The following is a 20,375-nucleotide window of genomic DNA, read 5'->3' as shown; positions in this document are numbered from 1 at the left end:
TTTATTTTTGCACTCTGTTGGCGTGATTGATATACATATTGGGACCAAATTTCAGCTTTCTAGTGCTAACGGTTACTGAAATTATCCGCGGACGGACGGACGGACGGACGGACAGACAGACATGGCGAAACTATAAGGGTTCCTAGTTGATTACGGAACCCTAAAAAGCAGCGTTTGCCTGTGTTACACCTGAGCAAAGCAGGAGCCTATCATAACTATAAGTATTTGGTATTGAAAATTGAACCTTATTTTATCTACAGCTGTTTCCATCAAACAGAAACGCGCAAATATCACACACAGTGCCGCTGTAGGTAACGATCGTATGTTATTTCGTTCGGAGTAATGTGTGCTTTATGAGCGAGGTACAGGATTTAAACTCGCACGATATGCTATAAGGGAAAGCAAATAAAACCCAATATAAGGCTTACCCTTATGGCGTTAGGCTGAGCCGATGATAAGGGTTTTGAAAGGGTATTGGGCTATTTTAGGTAAGCGCTTTCGTTAGGGCTTTAAAAGCAAAATGAAAGGGTATCGCGTCAAAAGGGTAGGGTAAGTTAAGCCTAACGAAATACCCATACAAAACCCCGTATAAGGGATAGCGGGCCGGTCCCTGGTGGTGACAGTTTCCCGTAGTATCTTCTTAGTAGTCTGTGCAGTTTCCTCTTGGAAAACTGAGAACAAAAATATTGGAAGTGTGGTGATACTCTTATAACGGTAAATTTATTTAATTTTTTTTAAATAATGTAATGGTTTTTTTACATAATTTTGCATTTATATACATTTATTTATAATGTTTTATTATCTTTTATTGCCTTGTTAGTGTTTAAATGTAGAGAAAAAGACCTTATGTGTTTTTTTTAAATAATACCATAGGCTACAGATAACGCATAGCCAGCTAGAAGAACCATAAACAAATCACTGTGGCGTCTTTGTCGAGCGGATATTGTTTATGATCACTCGACATTTTCCTTTGCAAAATAATTTTGTGGTCAAAATTACTTTGATTATAATGTTTTCATTTATATCTTGATACGTGATAGTGAATAATCACCGAACTATGACTGTACGTTAAAAAAAACTTAGTGAAAGTTTTTACAAATGTTTAGTGCAAGGGACGCTTGCGAATTCTCCCTCGACCAATATAGCGGGAAATCTCTGTGTCGTGACGCGCACTAACATTTAGAATCCCTGTGGAGACTTTGAATATATTCAACATCTTGTTATGTGGTCATTTACACTTTGACAGTGGTTCCGTGTCTTGTAAAGTAGCGATTGACAATGTCTGACGAAATGGCGGTTAGTGATAACCCGAGTGGGGAAGAATCCGGCGTAAATGGAGCTGAAGCGTTGGCTGCTAGTGCCGAGGACGCGGCACCGGAGGCCTCCGAGGCTCCCAGCGCGCCTACGGACCCGGAGCCCGAAGAAATCAAGCCAATCAAAACAGGTAACTTAACACTTTCACATAACCTAGCTAACATTTATGATGACGTATTTTTGCTATTTGTAAACCAATATTGTACTTTAAAAGAGTTTTAAAAGGAACTCCAACCTATTTTTATTGTTAACAGAGCATTAATTGTAAATCTTGATTGTAAATTATAAAGTTATGGACATATTTGTTTTTGGACTGGTGCGGTGAAAGCTGTGACTTAAGAACAGTATATAACATTCATTGTTGGGCCGTACAATTAAATCAGTTTTCTAAAAACTAGACATAGATTATAGGCCCATGAGAATGATGCATAAATTCATTATAACATCGGGATATCAATTAACTTGCTAATTTGAACCTTCGCCTTTAGTCGCCTGTACCTGATCATCTTTAATTACAACTAAGACATGCTACTATTGAAAGCTTTAGCTGGGTACCCAGATATATTGTTGCAGAATAAATGTGGCATTGTTACAAAGTATGCTTTTAACAGTGGCCTATGATGGTTTAGAATCTACTTAGAAAAGACAATCGAAGTGATCTTTATCATTCTAGAGCAAGAACGGTTTTTACAGATAATATAGATGCTGATAGGACTTCGAATAACATGCTGCGGGAATATGGTTTGGTTCAGGAGTTTTTTATAAGTTTTTTATAAGTCACAAACGTGGCCTTAGAAATTAGATTATTATTTATTTATTTATTATTTATTTGATACACTAGCAGCTCTTCGAGCTGATGCGTGTATATCACTGCACTTGTGTTTATTTTGCACTCTTCAAAGTTCTAATATAATTGTCCAGTCTATTTTTGAAACAGTTCACTGACGGCGCGCTAATAACAGTTTCTGGTAGAGAGTTCCACATATTAACTATTTGCTTCACAATGTCTTCGCACGATACACATTCAATGTAGCGAGTTTTGCATGGCCGAGCACCTTATGCCGCCCTAGGTTGACTTGGCATGAGTCTGTTCAGCAAGACCTCAGGGTGTTAGGGATGGGGTGCGAGGAGGTTACCCAAAAGTGCCCAAGACCGGTGTAAATGGAGCGATATGACTCGAGCCCTACACCCCAGCAGAGGGTAACAGGATTTAAAGAAGAAGAAGAGCACCTTACGGCAACCGACCGAGGCACATACATGGCAAGTTTGCCTCACAACGTGATTTGCTCTGTGTGGTCCCGGCTATTAAATACAATTTGGAGTGGGCCTAAGGTATTAATGAGACGTTTTTATTTATGTTTATATCCCTGAAATGTAGTAGTAGTAGTAAACACTTTATTGCTCAGAACAAATTACAATTTTTTTACCAAACTGTGTGTATTTATATTTTTAAACTACATTAGACTTAGTGCTGGTTTAGAAGTCATAGGAGTACAAGTAAATTTTAAAACCTTCGCTACAGCAGTTAATCTACATTGACATACATGTACACAGCCAATATGATAATTTAAGCATATTTGAACTAGAGTTATTTTAGGGTTTTTTAGGGTTTTTTTTTTAGAGTTCTTATTTGCCAAGAGTGGCCCTGAAGCTTTAGTAGTTTCATGTGCTCTGCCTACCCCTTTATGGGATACAGGCGTGATTGTATGTTGTTGTTGTTATGTTATTTTAATTAATGCTGTAAATCACGGATTTAGGCACCTTGAAAACACCATGTAAGCAGTCAATGTTCATTAAAAAATTTTCCCGGCGTTCATTTATGGCTATGATAGAGCATCACTCTAAATTCCAGATACTCTTGTCAAAAAAAAAATAACGGCCCAGCCACGACATTGGTCTAAGCGCGGCAACGGTGAGCGGCAGCGGCAGCCATACGTGCGAATGAAAAATCCCATCTCGCTCCAATGTATAGCCTGAGCAGCCGTTTGCAATTTTAAATGTGTGTAAAAATCGTGTAAGTTTAAATCAGTGAGTGAGTGAATCTGGTAAAATTTTAAACAAGGTGAGAACCTTTTAGACAAGGTGTTGTCCGTTTAAATTTTTAGCAGATCCACATGAATACAATTTTGTCCTCAGAACCGGAAGAGAAAGAATGTAACTCTGAAGAAGGTCCGGAGTCTTCGGAAGACATCGATGACAAGCGTGGTGTGAAGCGCAGAGCATCTGCGGCTTTCACCAATGCTACCGATGAAGACTTCAAGGGCTTTGCGAAGATGGAGCTGGATGATTCTATCGTGGAATACAAGAAAGTGCTAGGTGAGTTTCTACATATTCGGCCTCTACAAGTTATAATTTAAGAAAAAGTTAAAAATCCATACTAATATTATAAATGGGAAAGTATGTGTGTCTGTTTGTTTGTCCGTCTTTCACGGCAAAACGGAGCGACGGATTGACGTGATTTTTGAAGTGGAGATAGTTGAAGGGATGGAGAGTGACATAGGCTACTTTTCGTCTCGTTCTAACGCGAGCGAAGCCGGGGGCAAAAGCTAGTAATTAATAAATTAGAGTTAGACTTCAACTCAAGGCTACTTGGAGGATTATCCTTTTTTAACCCCCGACGCAAAAACGAAGGGGTTTTATAAGTTTGACGTGTCTGTCTGTGTGTATGTCTGTCTGTTTGTCTGTCTGTTTGTGTGTGTGTCTGTCTGTGGCATCGTAGCTCTCGAACGGATGAACCGATTTTGATTTAGTTTTTTTTGTCTGAAAGCTGAGTTAGTCGGGAGTGTTCTTAGCCATGTTTCATGAAAATCGGTCCACTAGGTCGCGGTCGGGGGTTTTTTCAAAATTTTAATTAAATTTAATAAGCTCAATAGAATAGCAGTGTTTGCATTTGCAGATCTTTAGACTATTTTTAATTGTAAAAAACTTGGTCAGTGAAGACTTCTCTGATGAAAACCACATGACATGTAGCAGCTTATAATTATTTTGCATAAACAATCGTAATTAAAAAAAAACTTATCTGATTCCATATTATCCATGTACAGACAACTTGGAGGCCGAGGTGGCATTGGCCAGCAAGACTGTGGTGCCTCTCAGAACTGTCATGGGCACTCCGACAGCCCCGGCCAGAGCCAGCAAGCGAGCGAGGCAAGACACAGGTGAGTTATTGTCTTTCTTGCAATGTCCTTTGTCATAGCTCCTTGGAGCCCGGAGTCTGCTTGACAATTTATTCAAAGAATCAACAACTTTAACTTAAACTAGAATTAAATTTATTCTCTTTAACAGATGGATCTAGACCCTCATCAGCCCTCTCATCAAGATCTGAAGATGGAGTTTCTTCTACTGAGGTATGAATCTTGGAGAGCGCACACACGGCCAACTGTTGCCGGCGACTTTTTTGTCGCGACCATGGCCTAGTATGAAAGTGCGCACACGAGGCGACGCAACTTTTCATACAAATACGAAAGTCGCCGAGCAACTGTTGCCCCCGTGGGCGCGCACCCTTAGTGCGTTTTCACATTATCCGATCCGATATCGGATGTCGGATCGATATTCCATACATTATAATAATAATAATGGGAGAAGTCGGAGAGTCACTCAGGCATATTATTTCCGGTTGTTCTCATCTTGCTAACGGCGAGTACTTGCACAGACATAATCTCGTAGCCAGGATTATTCACCAGCAACTTGCTCTTCAATACGGCCTTGTGGACCGCGAAGTACCGTACTACAAGTACTTACCTGCGCCAGTTCTCGAAAATGGTCGTGCCACGCTCTATTGGGATCGATCTATTATCACTGACAGGACTATTGTAGCCAATAAACCTGACATTGTGATAATAGATCGACTGCAACGCCAGGCAGTGCTCGTTGACATCACCATCCCCCATGATGAGAATCTCGTGAAAGCCGAGAAGGACAAGTCCAGTAAGTACCTAGACTTGGCTCACGAGATAACCGCCATGTGGGATGTTGAATCAACGATCATTGTTCCGATAGTCGTTTCAGCGAACGGTCTCATAGCGAAGAGTCTCGACCAACATCTTAAGAGACTCTCGCTAGGTGGCTGGATCAAGGGCCAGATGCAGAAGGCGGTGATCTTGGACACAGCGCGGATAGTTCGACGGTTCCTCTCTCTGCAGCCCTAACCACCGGCAGCTTGGGCCCTGCCCCGCTGCTGGCGGCACCCTAGGTTAGGTTTTTTATAATGTGTTTATATGTGTTTTTATATTGTTTTGTATGTGTTTTTGTATTTTACTTTTATATTCATATTATAAACAGCCTAGCCTAAGAAATAAAATAAATAAAGGAAATAATAATAATAAAGACGTTTATTCAAAAGTTTGAACACAGGTACATTATAAAAGTACACAGGCATGCTTACAAACTAATTGAAAAGGTAGGTGGCTCAGCTAATGTCTGTGCCAGAGGGCCTCGAGGCGCAGCGGCCACAAGGACTGCCAGCAATGGACGCTGTTATTCTGCCACCACCAGATTTATAGCTAGCTAACTAATAACTAACAGTAAAAACATTACCGCCATTTCGGACAGGATAGCATAAACTGAACAAATGCAAGGTGTGTGGAATTAGGTACTATCTAAAAATATTTTTCTTAAGATGATAAAAAGAGAGATGATGTCGTAGAGTGATATTTTTAGGAATCAAGTAAAGAGCGCGAAAGAGAAAAGTATCAACCAAAAGTGTATGTTACTTCCTTCTGGAGGTCCAGTAAATAAGCCTTACAACGTTTTTTGAAAACCGCCAGGGACTTACAGTTAACTATGGGTGGCGGCAAATTATAGGCGCAATCTTGGATTTTTTCTATTGAAATCCTTCCGACATCCGATATCGGATAAGTGTGTTGTGTAATGCATGGCTACATTACCCAAGCTGCGTCATTTCTTTTCTGTCTCTATTAAACCACCTTCAACTTCCTTTTAGTTGCTGTATGTAATATTTTAAAATGACATTGAGATTATACACCGTGTTTTTTTTGTTTTCCGTTAAATTCGACATGTCGTTAGGTTTATTATCAGGAACCACCCTGTATATCACATTTAGTTAAATTCGCAAAAAAAAAATATCAGCGTGTTTATACATAATAAATGAATTAATTAATGTGAGAGACGCTTAAGAATAATATTCAAGTTAGTGTCAAGTGATTGAGCATATTATATTATTTGATACACTAGCAGCTGATAGCTGATGCGTGTATATCACTGCACTTGTTTTTAAGTTACTGTTTATATTTTAGTTTTAAATGTTTATCAAGTCTGAAACTGTTCACTGAAGGAGCACTTATCACTGTTTCTGGTAGTTTATTCCACTCGCGTGTCGCGTCGCGCATATGTCAAAACAATTAACATTGGGAAGTGGTAAAGGTTGTCACACACGTGTGACACCTGTTCAGTAATTATTTTTATTAACTCGATAACCGGTAGAGTAACCCGTAAATTCAATAAAAACAGGGTGTATATTTCCTAATCAATTATCATACAGTCATGTAGTTTTTATTTTAAAATATTATTGACGACCGGTCTGGCGCAGTCCGTAGTGACCCTGCCTGCTGCGCCGCGGTCCCGGGTTCGAATCCCGGTAAGGGCATTTATTAGTGTGATGAGCACAGATATTTGTTCCTGAGTCATGGATGTTTTCTATGTATATAAGTATTTATATATTATATATATCGTTGTCTGAGTACCCACAGCACAAGCATTCTTGAGCTTACCGTGGGCCTCAGTCAATCTGTGTAAGAATGTCCTATAATATTTATTTATTTATTATAGTACTCTAACCAAAGTTTTACAACAGCAACTAATTTTCCTTACAGTCGCTATTGGTTCTCCAGGTTTCCTCGCCCGCAGTCCGCGGCCGCCGCGCCACCACCGAGATGTCCTCACCGCTCCTCCGGGTGCCTCTCGAGAAGGGCTGGAAGCGAGAACTGGTGTACCGGGCCGCGTTGGATCAGCACTCCAGACGCAACGCTGATATATACTACTACACTCCGCAGGGCAAGAAGCTACGGTCCACTAGAGAGGTGGGTACAGTAGTAACACTATTACTTCCACAGAACTAAATCAAGATAGAAGGAAAATGCTCGGCGATTAACAGCGAAACCGAGCGTGTAACGTTTTGTGTCGAGCCTATGACGTCACGAGTGTACTTTAGTGATGGGAACGTTGTCGCCGCGTAACCCATTCGATCGATTGTGGAGGTTGCGTGCGGGATGCCCGCCGAAGTTAAAAATATCGGATGTTCATCTTCGTTGTGAAATGAAGTAAGTATATACCTGTTGTTAAGGATTGTAGCTTTAAAAATATATTAAAATTAATTTCGCCTGGCAACATTATGCAAAAAAAAAAAAAAAAATATAACCGTCGATTCACCTCCTTTCTTTTCCCATGTCGTCTCGAGGAGCATGTCGCGCTAACCTTTTCGAAATTAAAGTAAAATATAATATACTCGTGAAAAATCGTGTGTGAGTTTGTGGAAGGCTGATCGATTGAAGAAGCACGTCGCCTGTTCCATTTTCGGTGTCTGAGCTGGTTAAGGTAACTCGGATTCAAGGTAAGTCTGGACGAGCCGAGATTCGAGGAGCCTGGCCAGCCACCGCCGACTGCTGCATCGTCGCCTACAGCCGAACAAGGTGAGTGCTTCCCACAATTGACCCAGCCTATCTTAAATTCCCTAATTTCTTGTCGTGTCGTTCGTGTCGTTAAGCTATAAAATTAATCGAATACAGTCCACATATATAATTTAAAGATATCGAAGTAAAATAATCCCCTACATTTTTTGTTCCCTCGACCGGATAATTGTAAAGTGACCGTGGTTAATTTTCGATTTAAAACCCTTTCATTATTAAGTAAATTGTTCGTTGTGAAATCATAAAAACATTGGAGGGTAAGATTAGAAACACTTGGCTTGGGCGTTTTTCCATTAGTTAAGAAGGTGCGTGTTCATACTGTGCATAGACTAAAATTTGTTTCGAGTTTCGATTTAGTGAATTTCTGAACGCAACCATAACTGTCATCGCTGTTGTGTCAAAGTGAAAAGTAAACATAACCTCAATTGATTCCTTACATAAATTAAATTTATATTAAATAGTTTACTAGAGTAACATGGCAACGGAAAGTTTTGATAAAAACCGTGTAGGGCGGGATTACGCCTTTGTGCGGATGGAGTTTATTCATAGCAGTTGCGACTTAAAAGGTTATTGTTTGAGTGACGTGATCAGGCTGGAAGAGGAGTTTCACGCCTTTCAAGTTGATTTATTGACGGCGACTGCAGCTGGTGACCGTAAAAGCGAGCTGGAAATATCGGCGCAGTTCGAAAAAATGGTAAAATCTATAAAAATACGTTTATCGGAAACAGGACCCACCGTGTTAAAGACCAATGAAAATACGACTTCAAGTGCTAAATTGCCTAAAATAACTATAGTTCCCTTTGACTCTAAAATTGAAAATTGGGTATCGTTTATTCAGATTTTCGACTCACTAGTTCATAGGAAAAGTATACCTGCAGTTGAAAAGCTTCACTATTTGTTATCAAGTGTGACCGGGTATGCCTTCGATTTGATAAAAAATTACCCATTGTGTGACGAAAATTACATGATCGCGTACAACACACTTAAGGAGCATTTTGATAAAAAAAGAATAATTGCTAGTCTGTTTTATGAAAAAATATTAAACTGTGAGGTGGCAAGATCTAAAAGTCCTTCTGAATTAGTGAGAATTTGTCGAACTTTTAAAGAAAATATTGAAATTTTGTCAAAGTATAAATTACCCGACAGGAATTTTATGCTATTCCATTCATTGTGGTCTAAATTGGACGCTAGCACAAAAGAAGCTTTTGAGCTTCAACTTAATTCAACCACGGAGATTCCTAGTTATGAAGAATTAATGTCGTTTATTGAAAAGCGGAGCCAAGCATTAGAAAACAGTCTCGGTAAGTCATTAACAGTTAGTAGTAAACCGGTGTCGAACAAGCCAGTGCTTAATAAAGTTAAATCTTCATTTCTTGTTCCTCCAGTGAATAATGTGAGTGACTGTGTTATGTGTTCCACACCAGGGCACACATTTGAGCATTGTTCAAAATTTTTGGAATTGCGGCCAATGGATAGGTTCGCCCAAGTTAAGGAAAAGAAACTTTGTATAATGTGTTGTAGGCCATCCCATTCAGTTAAGAATTGCAAGTCCTCGGTGTCTTGTGGCGTTTGTAAACATAGACACCATACATTATTGCACTTTGATAAGGAGTTGGAACCGTCCACTCGGCAAACTCAAGTGACATTGACTGTCCATAATGCAAATGCACCAAGCCTGTTCTCGACGGCTATTGTAATGATAAAAAATAAATATAACCATTTAGTACCAATTCGTATGCTATTGGATAATGCTTCCGCATGTAATTTTGTTACATTAGAGTGCGCTCGAAAACTAGGAATACCAATAAAAGTTAACTCACCATCGGTGAACGGTGTCGGTCTAGCGTCAACGGACACTTTTGGAATTGTCGATTGTGAGATAGTCCCGGCAAATGGGGACTCATCTTGCACATTTTCGTTTGAAGCGTATGTGCTTCCTAAGATCTGCCCTGATATGCCACTGGAGCCACTTAATGTGTCGTCCTGGATGCATCTAAAGGATTTAGATCTCGCTGATCCATATTTTCATAAGTCTGGACCAATAGACATGTTGGTTAGTGTCAACCTTTTTGCTGCGGCATTACAGTCTGGTGTTGTCAAGGGCAACCCAGATGAGCCCATAGCCGTCCGCACGGTGTTTGGCTGGTTGGTGATGGGTGAGTGCCCTAGAGACATTAACACTTCTCGTTCTCGTTGTTCTAAGGGGTCCGGAGGTGATATGGAGAGGTGTTTTCTCGTGTCGAGTCTTTCATTAGACAACAGCATCAAGCGCTTCTGGGAGTTGGAAGGCTTTGATCTGCCTAAAAATATCGTTTTGTCGAAATCGGAATTGTCGTGTGAAAACCAAATGGAAAATTCATATTGTCGCAGTCCCGGGGAAGGATGGTAGTACCATTAACTTATGTCGACCCTCAGGACAAACCAAGGTTTTCAAATTCTCGTGAGATAGCTCTCAAGCGTCTCTTAAATTTAGAGAGGAAATTTAAATTAAATCCTCAATTTCGGACAGCTTATGTCAATTTCATGGACGACTACTTAAGTTGTGGTCACATGGAAGAGGTTGATCCTCCAGTGGCGTCTGAGGGTCAGTTCTATTACATACCCCACCATGGAATTTTGCGGCCAGACTCCGTCACTACGCCTCTGCGTTGCGTTTTTGACGCTAGCGCCCGAGACTCTTCGGGGCAGTCTTTGAATAGTGCGCTGCTGCCAGGCCCAAAATTGCAAAATAATATATTTGATTTGCTGGTTCGTTTTCGATGGCATGCAGTAGTGTTCACCGGGGACATCAAGCAGATGTACCGGCAGTTTCTTGTCGCTTTACAGGACTGCGACTATCAACGCATTTTATGGCGTCCATCATCTGATGAGCCTGTGAAAGATTATCGTTTGCTCACAGTGACCTATGGCGTGTCCTGTGCTCCCTACCAGGCGCTTTGGTGTATATCCAAGCTAGCAAAGGAGTTTTCGTCTCGCTCTCCCCAAGGTGCTGCAGTATTGGCTAGGGATGCATATGTCGATGACATTGTCTCAGGTGCAGACTCTGTTGAGGATGCGTTAGTGCTACGCCAACAGTTGGTGGAAATATTATCGTCTGCGCAACTTCATTTGCGCAAATGGACATCAAATAACCCCGAGTTTCTAAAAGGTTTACCTGGTTCAGAACTATATTCGGAACAACTTCACAACTTTGAAAACGTTCATGATCTGTCGCTAAAAATTCTCGGCCTGTCATGGCTTCCCAAGGAAGATACCTTCACATTCAAGACCTCCTTGAATGATTGTCATTGTACAAAGCGATCGATCCTTTCGGATATCGCCCGTATTTTTGACCCTCTGGGCCTATTGTCGCCTGTCGTATTTTTCGCAAAATATTTAATTCAACTCCTATGGGTTTCTGGTGTCGATTGGGACAACGAGGTTCCTACTGACATCGCCCAAGAGTGGCGTAAATTTAAGTCACAATTGGTGAAGATGAATTCGTTATCCATTCCCCGTAGAATGGTTGAATCTTTCGTATCGTTGCAGCTTCACGGGTATTGTGACGCCTCGGAGAAGGGGTACTGTGCTGTCATTTATTGTCGTGTCGTTCAAAATGACGGAACTGTTGTCGTGCGCCTTTGTTGCGCTAAAACTAAGGTGGCTCCACTTCGTAAATGTTCCATTCCGAGGTGCGAGTTGCTAGCTGCTGTGTTATTGTCGGATTTAGTCGTCTCGTTTACAGACGCTTTAAAGGATGTTCATACTTTCGATGACATCTATGCTTGGTCAGACTCGACTGTCGCGCTGACTTGGATTCGTTCGTGTTCATCCAAGTGGAAAACCTTTGTAGCTAATAGGGTTGCGCACATACAAGAGAATATTTCTCCTGAAAAGTGGCACCATGTTTCTGGTTTGGATAATCCTGCGGACTGCGGCTCCCGCGGCTTGTTACCTGCTGACTTAATCGAGCATACGCTATGGTGGGCGGGGCCTACCTGGCTTTCCAAACCTCAAGAATCTTGGCCACAATCTGAGATCTTTCCAGATCAAGCCGCTTCGAACGAGCAAAAGATTTATAGTTTGCTCACGGCGTCTAATATGTCTATGATCGATGACATATTAAATCGATTTTCGTCCCTACAACGCATATTGCGCATTCTTGCCTATTGTTTTAGGTTCATGCACAACTTACAAATGTCATCTTCGAGATATACAGATCTGAATCTGTCACCAGAAGAAATTTCCAAGGTTCTTCTTTTTCTAGTAAAGCATGTTCAGGAGCAAGCCTTTGCTTCGGAATTGCGTTGTTTATCGAAAGATAAAGCCACTCACTCCCTATCGAAACCCATGCGGAAATTGGCGCCGTTTCTGGACGACCGTGAATTGCTAAGGGTGGGCGGTCGCCTTTCTAAAGGAGACCTGTCGTTCGATGTGAAACATCCACTACTATTGCCTCGCGATCATAGGTTGACCACGCTGATCATAGAGGATTATCATCACCGTTTTATGCACCCTGGATTGCAAACATTGCAAAACTTATTAGCCCAAGAATTCTGGGTTCTATCGGCAAAAAGGGCTATAAACTCTGTTGTTTCATCCTGCATGAAATGTTTTCGGGCTCGTCCTAAAGCGGCATCCGCTCCAATAATGGGAAATTTACCCGCGTTTCGGATTAATCAAATCAAACCATTTTCGTCAGCGGCAGTAGATTACGCAGGTCCTTTTGATACTAGTTTGGCCCGGGGCCGCGGTTTACGCACTTTTAAATCATACATTTGCGTTTTCGTATGCACTGCTACCAAGGCAGTACACCTTGAGCTTGCCTCCGAGCTCACGACAGAGGCTTATCTTGCAGCTCTGCGCCGTTTTATTTCCCGGCGGGGCCGGTGTTCCAGGCTGATCTCAGACCAGGGCCGAAACTTTGTCGGCGCATCTAACATGCTTCAAGACTTCATGGCTAAAGCTTCACGTGCCGAACAAATAAAATTTGTTTTTAACCCACCTGGCAGTCCACATTTCTCTGGGTTAGCGGAAGCCAGTGTAAAGTCAGTAAAGACTCACCTCTCTCGAGTAGTAGGATCACAACGCCTCACATTCGAAGAGTTTTACACAATATTGACTCAAATCGAGGCAATGTTGAACTCGAGGCCATTGTCGCCCATTAGCTCCGATCCCAACGATCTGTCGGTTTTGACCCCCGGACATTTCCTTACTCTGGAACCGCTCACCATATTACCTGAAAGCAATATGGTTGATGCAAAATTAGGTCCACTTCAGAGATGGAAATTGCTCCAAAAGATCCATCAAGATTTCTGGCGCAAGTGGCACGTCGAATACCTGCACACCTTGCAGCAACGCCACAAGTGGTTCGATGACCAGAAAAACATCATCGTCGGGACGCTCGTGCTCATTGTCAATGAGCAATGTAGCCCCATGAAGTGGAAGATTGGCCGGGTGGTACAACTCCATCCAGGGAGCGATGGGATCTGTCGAGTAGTCACGGTCCGCACAGAATCGGGCGAACTTAAACGCCCAGTAGTTAAACTGTGTCCACTGCCTCTACAAAATTAAATTATCTAATAATTCACTATCGTATCGTATCATTGTAAGCACTAACTTTATCGTAGATTTAGATTAAACTTCATCTTTAAACGTATGTAAACTTAAACTAGGGAAATAACCCAAGCCATATTGTTCCTTTTTTTTTTTTTTCTTAACCTTAGCATACAGTACTTGTGGAAAATGCGTTGCATTTTGGCGGGCGGAAAATGTTAAGGATTGTAGCTTTAAAAATATATTAAAATTAATTTCGCCTGGCAACATTATGCAAAAAAAAAAAAAAAAATATAACCGTCGATTCACCTCCTTTCTTTTCCCATGTCGTCTCGAGGAGCATGTCGCGCTAACCTTTTCGAAATTAAAGTAAAATATAATATACTCGTGAAAAATCGTGTGTGAGTTTGTGGAAGGCTGATCGATTGAAGAAGCACGTCGCCTGTTCCATTTTCGGTGTCTGAGCTGGTTAAGGTAACTCGGATTCAAGGTAAGTCTGGACGAGCCGAGATTCGAGGAGCCTGGCCAGCCACCGCCGACTGCTGCATCGTCGCCTACAGCCGAACAAGGTGAGTGCTTCCCACAATTGACCCAGCCTATCTTAAATTCCCTAATTTCTTGTCGTGTCGTTCGTGTCGTTAAGCTATAAAATTAATCGAATACAGTCCACATATATAATTTAAAGATATCGAAGTAAAATAATCCCCTACACCTGTATTCGTGTGATGACAAACAATTCACTAGTAGGTATATAATTTGCCTAAGGCCAGGAACAAAGATTTTAGTAGGTAGGTATTAATACTAGTTAATATTTCGTAATATTTTTAAGAAAATCGACCATGTACTCACAGCATTATCCTCATGTTATTTGTTACAACTTTTAGTTATATATAAATATAATTAACACATTTTTAGAGTTATTTTTATTCATAATAAATATAGTATTATGTTTGTATTTGTTTTTCTGCCGACCACAAATTCAACGTTAATACCGTAACTGTAATCTATTTTAAAGTTAAATTTACTTTTCACTCGTACTTTATATGTATAGTTTCATAACAATATAAAAACATAATTATAATTTCCACTGCTTCGCAAAATCGATTTAAATCGAATAAGGAAATCGCAGCATACATGACGATATAGTTCCGTGGTGCACCACTATTCTTAAGTTCGACGTGAGTTCGACGGACAAAATAACAAATCTACCTTCACTTTGTCTCGACAGTTTGAATAGCCTATTTTTATATCGCTTGTTTTAAACGCACGCCAAGTCGGACTCGTCAAATTAAAGCCGCAATGGAAAACTAGTTTGACGGCCGTACGTCAGCTAATGTTTTGATGATAAAAATAGGAAAATCGTGTTTTTTATTTAATAAAAAATATTTTAGGACAAATGGTACTTACCGATGATAGGAAACACTTTGTTTTACACCCTTGCTTTTATTGGTGGTGTTTGAACAGTTAATTATCGAATACCGACCCATTTTGTATTTTTCACTGTATGTCACTCGCGGGCAGCGGTCGGGAGCAGACTGACTTGCGCGGCGAACAATGTTGCTCGCTATTTATCTTTTCCGCACGCGAAGTAGATACACTTTTTCCTTCTATCTTGATTTAGTTCTGTGATTACTTCACTACTCCGGGTGCCTCTCGAGAAGGGCTGGAAGCGAGAACTGGTGTACCGGGCCGCGTTGGATCAGCACTCCAGACGCAACGCTGATATATACTACTACACTCCGCAGGGCAAGAAGCTACGGTCCACTAGAGAGGTGGGTACAGTAGTAACACTATTACTTCACTACTCGGGTGCCTCTCGAGAAGGGCTGGAAGCGAGAACTGGTGTACCGGGCCGCGTTGGATCAGCACTCCAGACGCAACGCTGATATATACTACTACACTCCGCAGGGCAAGAAGCTACGGTCCACTAGAGAGGTGGGTACAGTAGTAACACTATTACTTCACTACTCCGGGTGCCTCTCGAGAAGGGCTGGAAGCGAGAACTGGTGTACCGGGCCGCGTTGGATCAGCACTCCAGACGCAACGCTGATATATACTACTACACTCTGCAGGGCAAGAAGCTACGGTCCACTAGAGAGGTGGGTACAGTAGTAACACTATTAGCTTAGCACCGAGCTGTCCTCACCGCTCCTCCGGGTGCCTATCGAGAAGGGCTGGAAGCGAGAACTGTTGTACCGGGCCGCGTTGGATCAGCACTCCAGACGCAACGCTGATATATACTACTACACACCGCAGGGCAAGAAGCTACGCTCCACTAGAGAGGTGGGTACAGTAGTAACACTATTACTTCACTACTCCGGGTGCCTCTCGAGAAGGGCTGGAAGCGAGAACTGGTGTACCGGGCCGAGTTGGATCAGCACTCCAGACGCAACGCTGATATATACTACTACACTCCGCAGGGCAAGAAGCTACGGTCCACTAGAGAGGTGGGTACAGTAGTAACACTATTACTTCACTACTCCGGGTGCCTCTCGAGAAGGGCTGGAAGCGAGAACTGGTGTACCGGGCTGCGTTGGATCAGCACTCCAGACGCAACGCTGATATATACTACTACACTCCGCAGGGCAAGAAGCTACGGTCCACTAGAGAGGTGGGTACAGTTGTAACACTATTACTTCACTACTCCGGGTGCCTCTCGAGAAGGGCTGGAAGCGAGAACTGGTCTACCGGGCCGCGTTGGATCAGCACTCCAGACGCAACGCTGATATATACTACTACACTCCGCAGGGCAAGAAGCTACGCTCCACTAGAGAGGTGGGTATAGTAGTAACACTAGCTTCGCACTGAGATATTAGTACTCTGGGTGTCTCTCGAGAAGGGCTGGACCCTGTACCTAATGTACCTGACGATCAACTGGACGGCAATTCTTGCATCCAAGTAACTACTGGCCTCTGTTTACACCTGTACAAGTATTGTAATGTGCATGAAAGTTGTATAATGTAAATGGGCCTTAAAGGGCGAAAAAAACGTAACTGTTGATACTGTTGCTAATTGTAAATGGATATTTTTAGGACTCAAATCACGTTGTAAGAATAGGCTTGAGAAAACACACAAAATAGTAACTGGCTCCGTAGCCGAATGGCACTTGTGCGATGCGAAACGCCGCAGAAATGTAGTCTGGCTCTGTCGCGCCAATACGCAAAAGCGAGAGATAGGTAGCTTCGTAAGAAGAGATATTATCGTGAGCGTTTGTGAATTCGGCTACGCGCACTGGCGAAACAAATTAATGAACGATTTTCTTTTGTCATTCTCAATGTTACTAAAATATTAGTTGCAATACTTCCAATATGTCTAGAGCAGCCATTCTCAAAGTGTGCTCCGCGGACCCCTAGGGCTCCGCAAAGCCTCCCTGGGGGCTCCGTGAATTTTGGGTACCTGATATGCAACTTCAACTCTCTTCCATAAAACCAAATATTCACCAATTGTTAAAAAATAAAAAAAACTGCTTCATGTAATACCTCACATTATAGAATCTAGTGATTAGATTTTACTATCATAATTGCTTATTAAAATAAAGATTGCAATAAAAAAAAAATTTAAGGGTTCCGTCAGATGTTTTACTTTCTAAAAGGGTTCCATGGGAAAATAAGTTTGAGAACCGCTGGTCTAGAGTCTAGACATATTTATATTCCACGGACTTATCTTGTAATTTATTTGGCAGGTGGGTGAACACCTCTCTGGAACCGGACTAACGCTGGACAACTTCTCATTCTTCAAAGAACCACTGGGTGTAGATGACCCCGATAAAGAGATCATTCGGTAAGTTTCAAATATCTAATAACCGCTTAATGTTATAAATATTAAATGAATGTGACTACTTAAAAAATACAAGTTAAAATATTTTCTATTTAAATAATTTAATTTGTTCTTAGAGCGCTTAAATGTTAATGCTATGAAGTAAACTGATTTGTATTTAGTAATATAATAGCTCGGGAATATTGCTTAAAGAGTCATCTTAATTAATTGTTCGGTCACGGACTTTAATTGTTGATCTACTTCTAGCTCATTATACTGGATATCTCATAGTTCAACTTAAACTAAGAAGTGTCCGGTATAAAATAACCTAGAAGTGGATCAACAATTAAAGTCCGTGACTGTACATACAATCACGTCTGTATCACATAAAGGGGTAGGCAAAGCACATGAAACTTCAAGTTTCACCAAAATTGTAGTTCTGGGTGTTTAACCCGTTTTGCCTCCAGAGTTTTGCAGATTGATCATATTATTTTCACCACACCAACTGGTAAAGGCTTTCTTTGCTATTCGAAAACAGATAGCAAAATTGCATTTTATCCACAAGGGGGCAAAGTAATTTCATACAAATTTTAACTCGATGTCTTAATCTGGCTGCTAGATTTTACCTATAAATGATGATTTTGAATCATAAATATTGAATAAATTGATGGATTTCATTTATTTTGATGTTTTATAGTCAGTATTTTGTTCGTGTTGGTGTGGTGAAAAGTTTTGTGTTTCACTCGGCGGCAAAGTTTGTTAACCTTCGTGCCTTGAAACCCTCGCAACGCTCAAGATTCCACTTTTTGAACCACTCGCTACGCTCGCGGTTCAATATTGGAATCTTTCGCTTGCTCGGATATCAATATTGGCACGTGCGGTTAAACAACTACTTTGCCCCCTTGTAAAACAAATAACTATTGTTTTCCGACAGTGACGCGAAACTGATGCGCAAGGTGGAGTCCCCCGTGGCTCAGACGGCGCCCCCGGCGGAGGGCAAGCGCACGCCGAAGCCCAAGCCGCCCAAGGGCGCCAGCCCCGAGCCCGTCACTCCTAAATCGCCGCCCGCCAAGATCAAGGTAATCTATTCTCATCGTATTTTAGGGACTATCCAGACACAGGCGCATGTCCTAAGACGCGGAACGGACGTCAGCGATAGGAAGGACCAAGCGATGCGGCGCGCGCCTCAAGCGACGCGTCGCTTTAGGCGCGTCTTACGCCCTTCCCATACAAAATGTACTGAGGAGACAGATCACAAACAGAAGTTCTGAAGCTATGTCATTTTGTACAGGTGAAGTCCATGCAGCCCCGTCTCAGCCGCACGCCGGCCGCGCCGCCGGCCAAGAAGCCTGCTGCCACTCCCGCCGCCGACAACAACAACACGCAAGCCGGCAAGAAGAACAGGTATCTACCACGTACAGACTATACGGAGAAGGCTACACCTACACATGTCAAATATCACACTTTCTCGCTTGAGCCACTGCTTCCGAAGCGAGTAAGCGATGACCTATCGGCGATAGAACGGAACAAAATATAGTCGCTCCTTTGTAAACAAAACAGAGAGCGAGCGATTACATTATAACTCGTTCGCGCTATCGTCGCGTCTCTTATTTACACGGGAGTCTTTTTGTTTGTTTCTATTGCCGATAGTTCATCGCTTACTCTTTTGATGAGACCGGTGCCTAAATTAAGGACAACGTTTGCATAGATCTTTATACAAATAATCTAAAAGTGAGAAAGTGGGACTTTATTTGGAAACAATACATATTTCCGAGTGATGCATCTCTCGGTCTGTGCAGGCCAATGTTCAATTAGTTTCTTTGTTTAAAAATGAAATGACCACGCGTCGTAAATAGGTTGGCTGTCCACATGGTAGTAAATAATGCTCTCAATATACTTGCGAGGCTGCTCGATCGGTTTGAAATATGGTCTATTGGACTACCCTCTTGAAATCAAATGCGCTCGTCTTACAGAAAAATTTGAAGTAATTTGAATGTAGCCCTCTTCGTTGCTATACAGGAACAAATTTAAATCCTTTTCCATATTGTTGTGGAATGTTTGGAAAGGAATTAGCTTTGTTTCGTTTATGTTAACGATAAATATACATAGTTGCAATTATTTTCTTAGCTATATATTTTATATTTAAACATTATAATATCTTGTACTGAACGTCTGCAAGTTTTTCAACTGAATCCAATATTTTTTCCATAATTATTATTTATTGATATAAAAATATTCAACAGTTTGATACATTTCCAACCATACTTCATCCGCTATATGGATGATTGATATTTCGAAATACTTGATATATCTAGAAATGTGATCCATTTGATTTAATAATTTATAATAAAGTTTTAAGCCTAGAACGTAAGCGGACAGTATCTCGCCCGCGGTTAGACCCGTCTTTTTCTGTATTCATTTTTAAGGGATGGGGAGTCTCTCTCGCGGAAAATAAGTATACTGTCCCTCGCTCCATTGTGTCTTAAAAAAATCTAATGGGTCGCACGTCCATTGCATTGTTCGGAGGGTTGATTGACACTGTGCAATGAGCCCTCCTCGGCGGGTACTGAATGCGCGCGAGTGTAGTAACCTCGGGCAGAACGGCGCCGGCCATCGCCCCTGCCGTCCCCGCCGTCCCGGTACCTGCGCCGGTGTTGGTCCCGGCGCCGGCCGTGTCGGTCCCGGTGCCGGTCCCGGTCCCCGTGCCGGTCCCGGTCCCGGTGCCCGTGCCGGTCCCGGTGCCCGTTGCGCCGGCGCCGCCGCCGCCGCCGCTGCAGAGCCGCCCGCCCGTGTCGCCGGTTGATGCTAAGATCGAGCAGCACGACTTGGTGAGCGATTTTTTTAATATAATGCCTTGATAAAACCTAACCTAGTTATTTATTCTTCTCTGTGTTGTTTTTTTTTTTCATCATTAAGATTGCCTTATTTTATTACTCAATTTAAGCATTGCATTGCATAATAGTGCAATCACCCTAATATGTTTTTTTGAGAAAATAAAAAGGCGTAAAGTGCTTAAAAGATGGCGGTAGGTTATTCCAGCATTTTCTGGCGATGTATTTAAAACTGTTACGTATTGCTGCAGATTTGTGTATTATGAAGCTAAATTCAACTTACGGAGCTGAAAAT

General features: G+C 41.8%; 1 protein-coding gene across 3 annotated transcripts in view; it reads left to right on the top strand.

Moving 5' to 3' along the window:
* Nucleotides 1-934: 934 nt before the first annotated feature.
* Nucleotides 935-20,375, top strand: part of LOC125237657 (anti-sigma-I factor RsgI2-like) — a 51,810-nt gene continuing 32,369 nt past the window's right edge. The window contains exons 1-10 of one of the 3 annotated variants that reach the window (XM_048144788.1): nucleotides 935-1,444; nucleotides 3,451-3,630; nucleotides 4,359-4,472; nucleotides 4,600-4,661; nucleotides 7,146-7,226; nucleotides 15,140-15,265; nucleotides 17,176-17,273; nucleotides 18,184-18,328; nucleotides 18,541-18,653; nucleotides 19,849-20,077. In XM_048144788.1, the coding sequence (XP_048000745.1) occupies nucleotides 1,279-1,444; nucleotides 3,451-3,630; nucleotides 4,359-4,472; nucleotides 4,600-4,661; nucleotides 7,146-7,226; nucleotides 15,140-15,265; nucleotides 17,176-17,273; nucleotides 18,184-18,328; nucleotides 18,541-18,653; nucleotides 19,849-20,077 (1,314 nt within the window). In that variant the 5' untranslated portion in view covers nucleotides 935-1,278. The remainder of the gene's footprint in view (nucleotides 1,445-3,450; nucleotides 3,631-4,358; nucleotides 4,473-4,599; nucleotides 4,662-7,145; nucleotides 7,227-15,139; nucleotides 15,266-17,175; nucleotides 17,274-18,183; nucleotides 18,329-18,540; nucleotides 18,654-19,848; nucleotides 20,078-20,375) is intronic. The other 2 variants (XM_048144787.1, XM_048144786.1) reach the window with 2 other exon arrangements.

Source organism: Leguminivora glycinivorella, chromosome 22, assembly GCF_023078275.1.
Source record: "Leguminivora glycinivorella isolate SPB_JAAS2020 chromosome 22, LegGlyc_1.1, whole genome shotgun sequence".
NCBI classification, from domain to species: domain Eukaryota; kingdom Metazoa; phylum Arthropoda; class Insecta; order Lepidoptera; family Tortricidae; genus Leguminivora; species Leguminivora glycinivorella.
The sequence above is the reverse complement of the archived record's forward strand: the minus strand, read 5'-3'. Positions and strand labels throughout refer to the sequence as shown.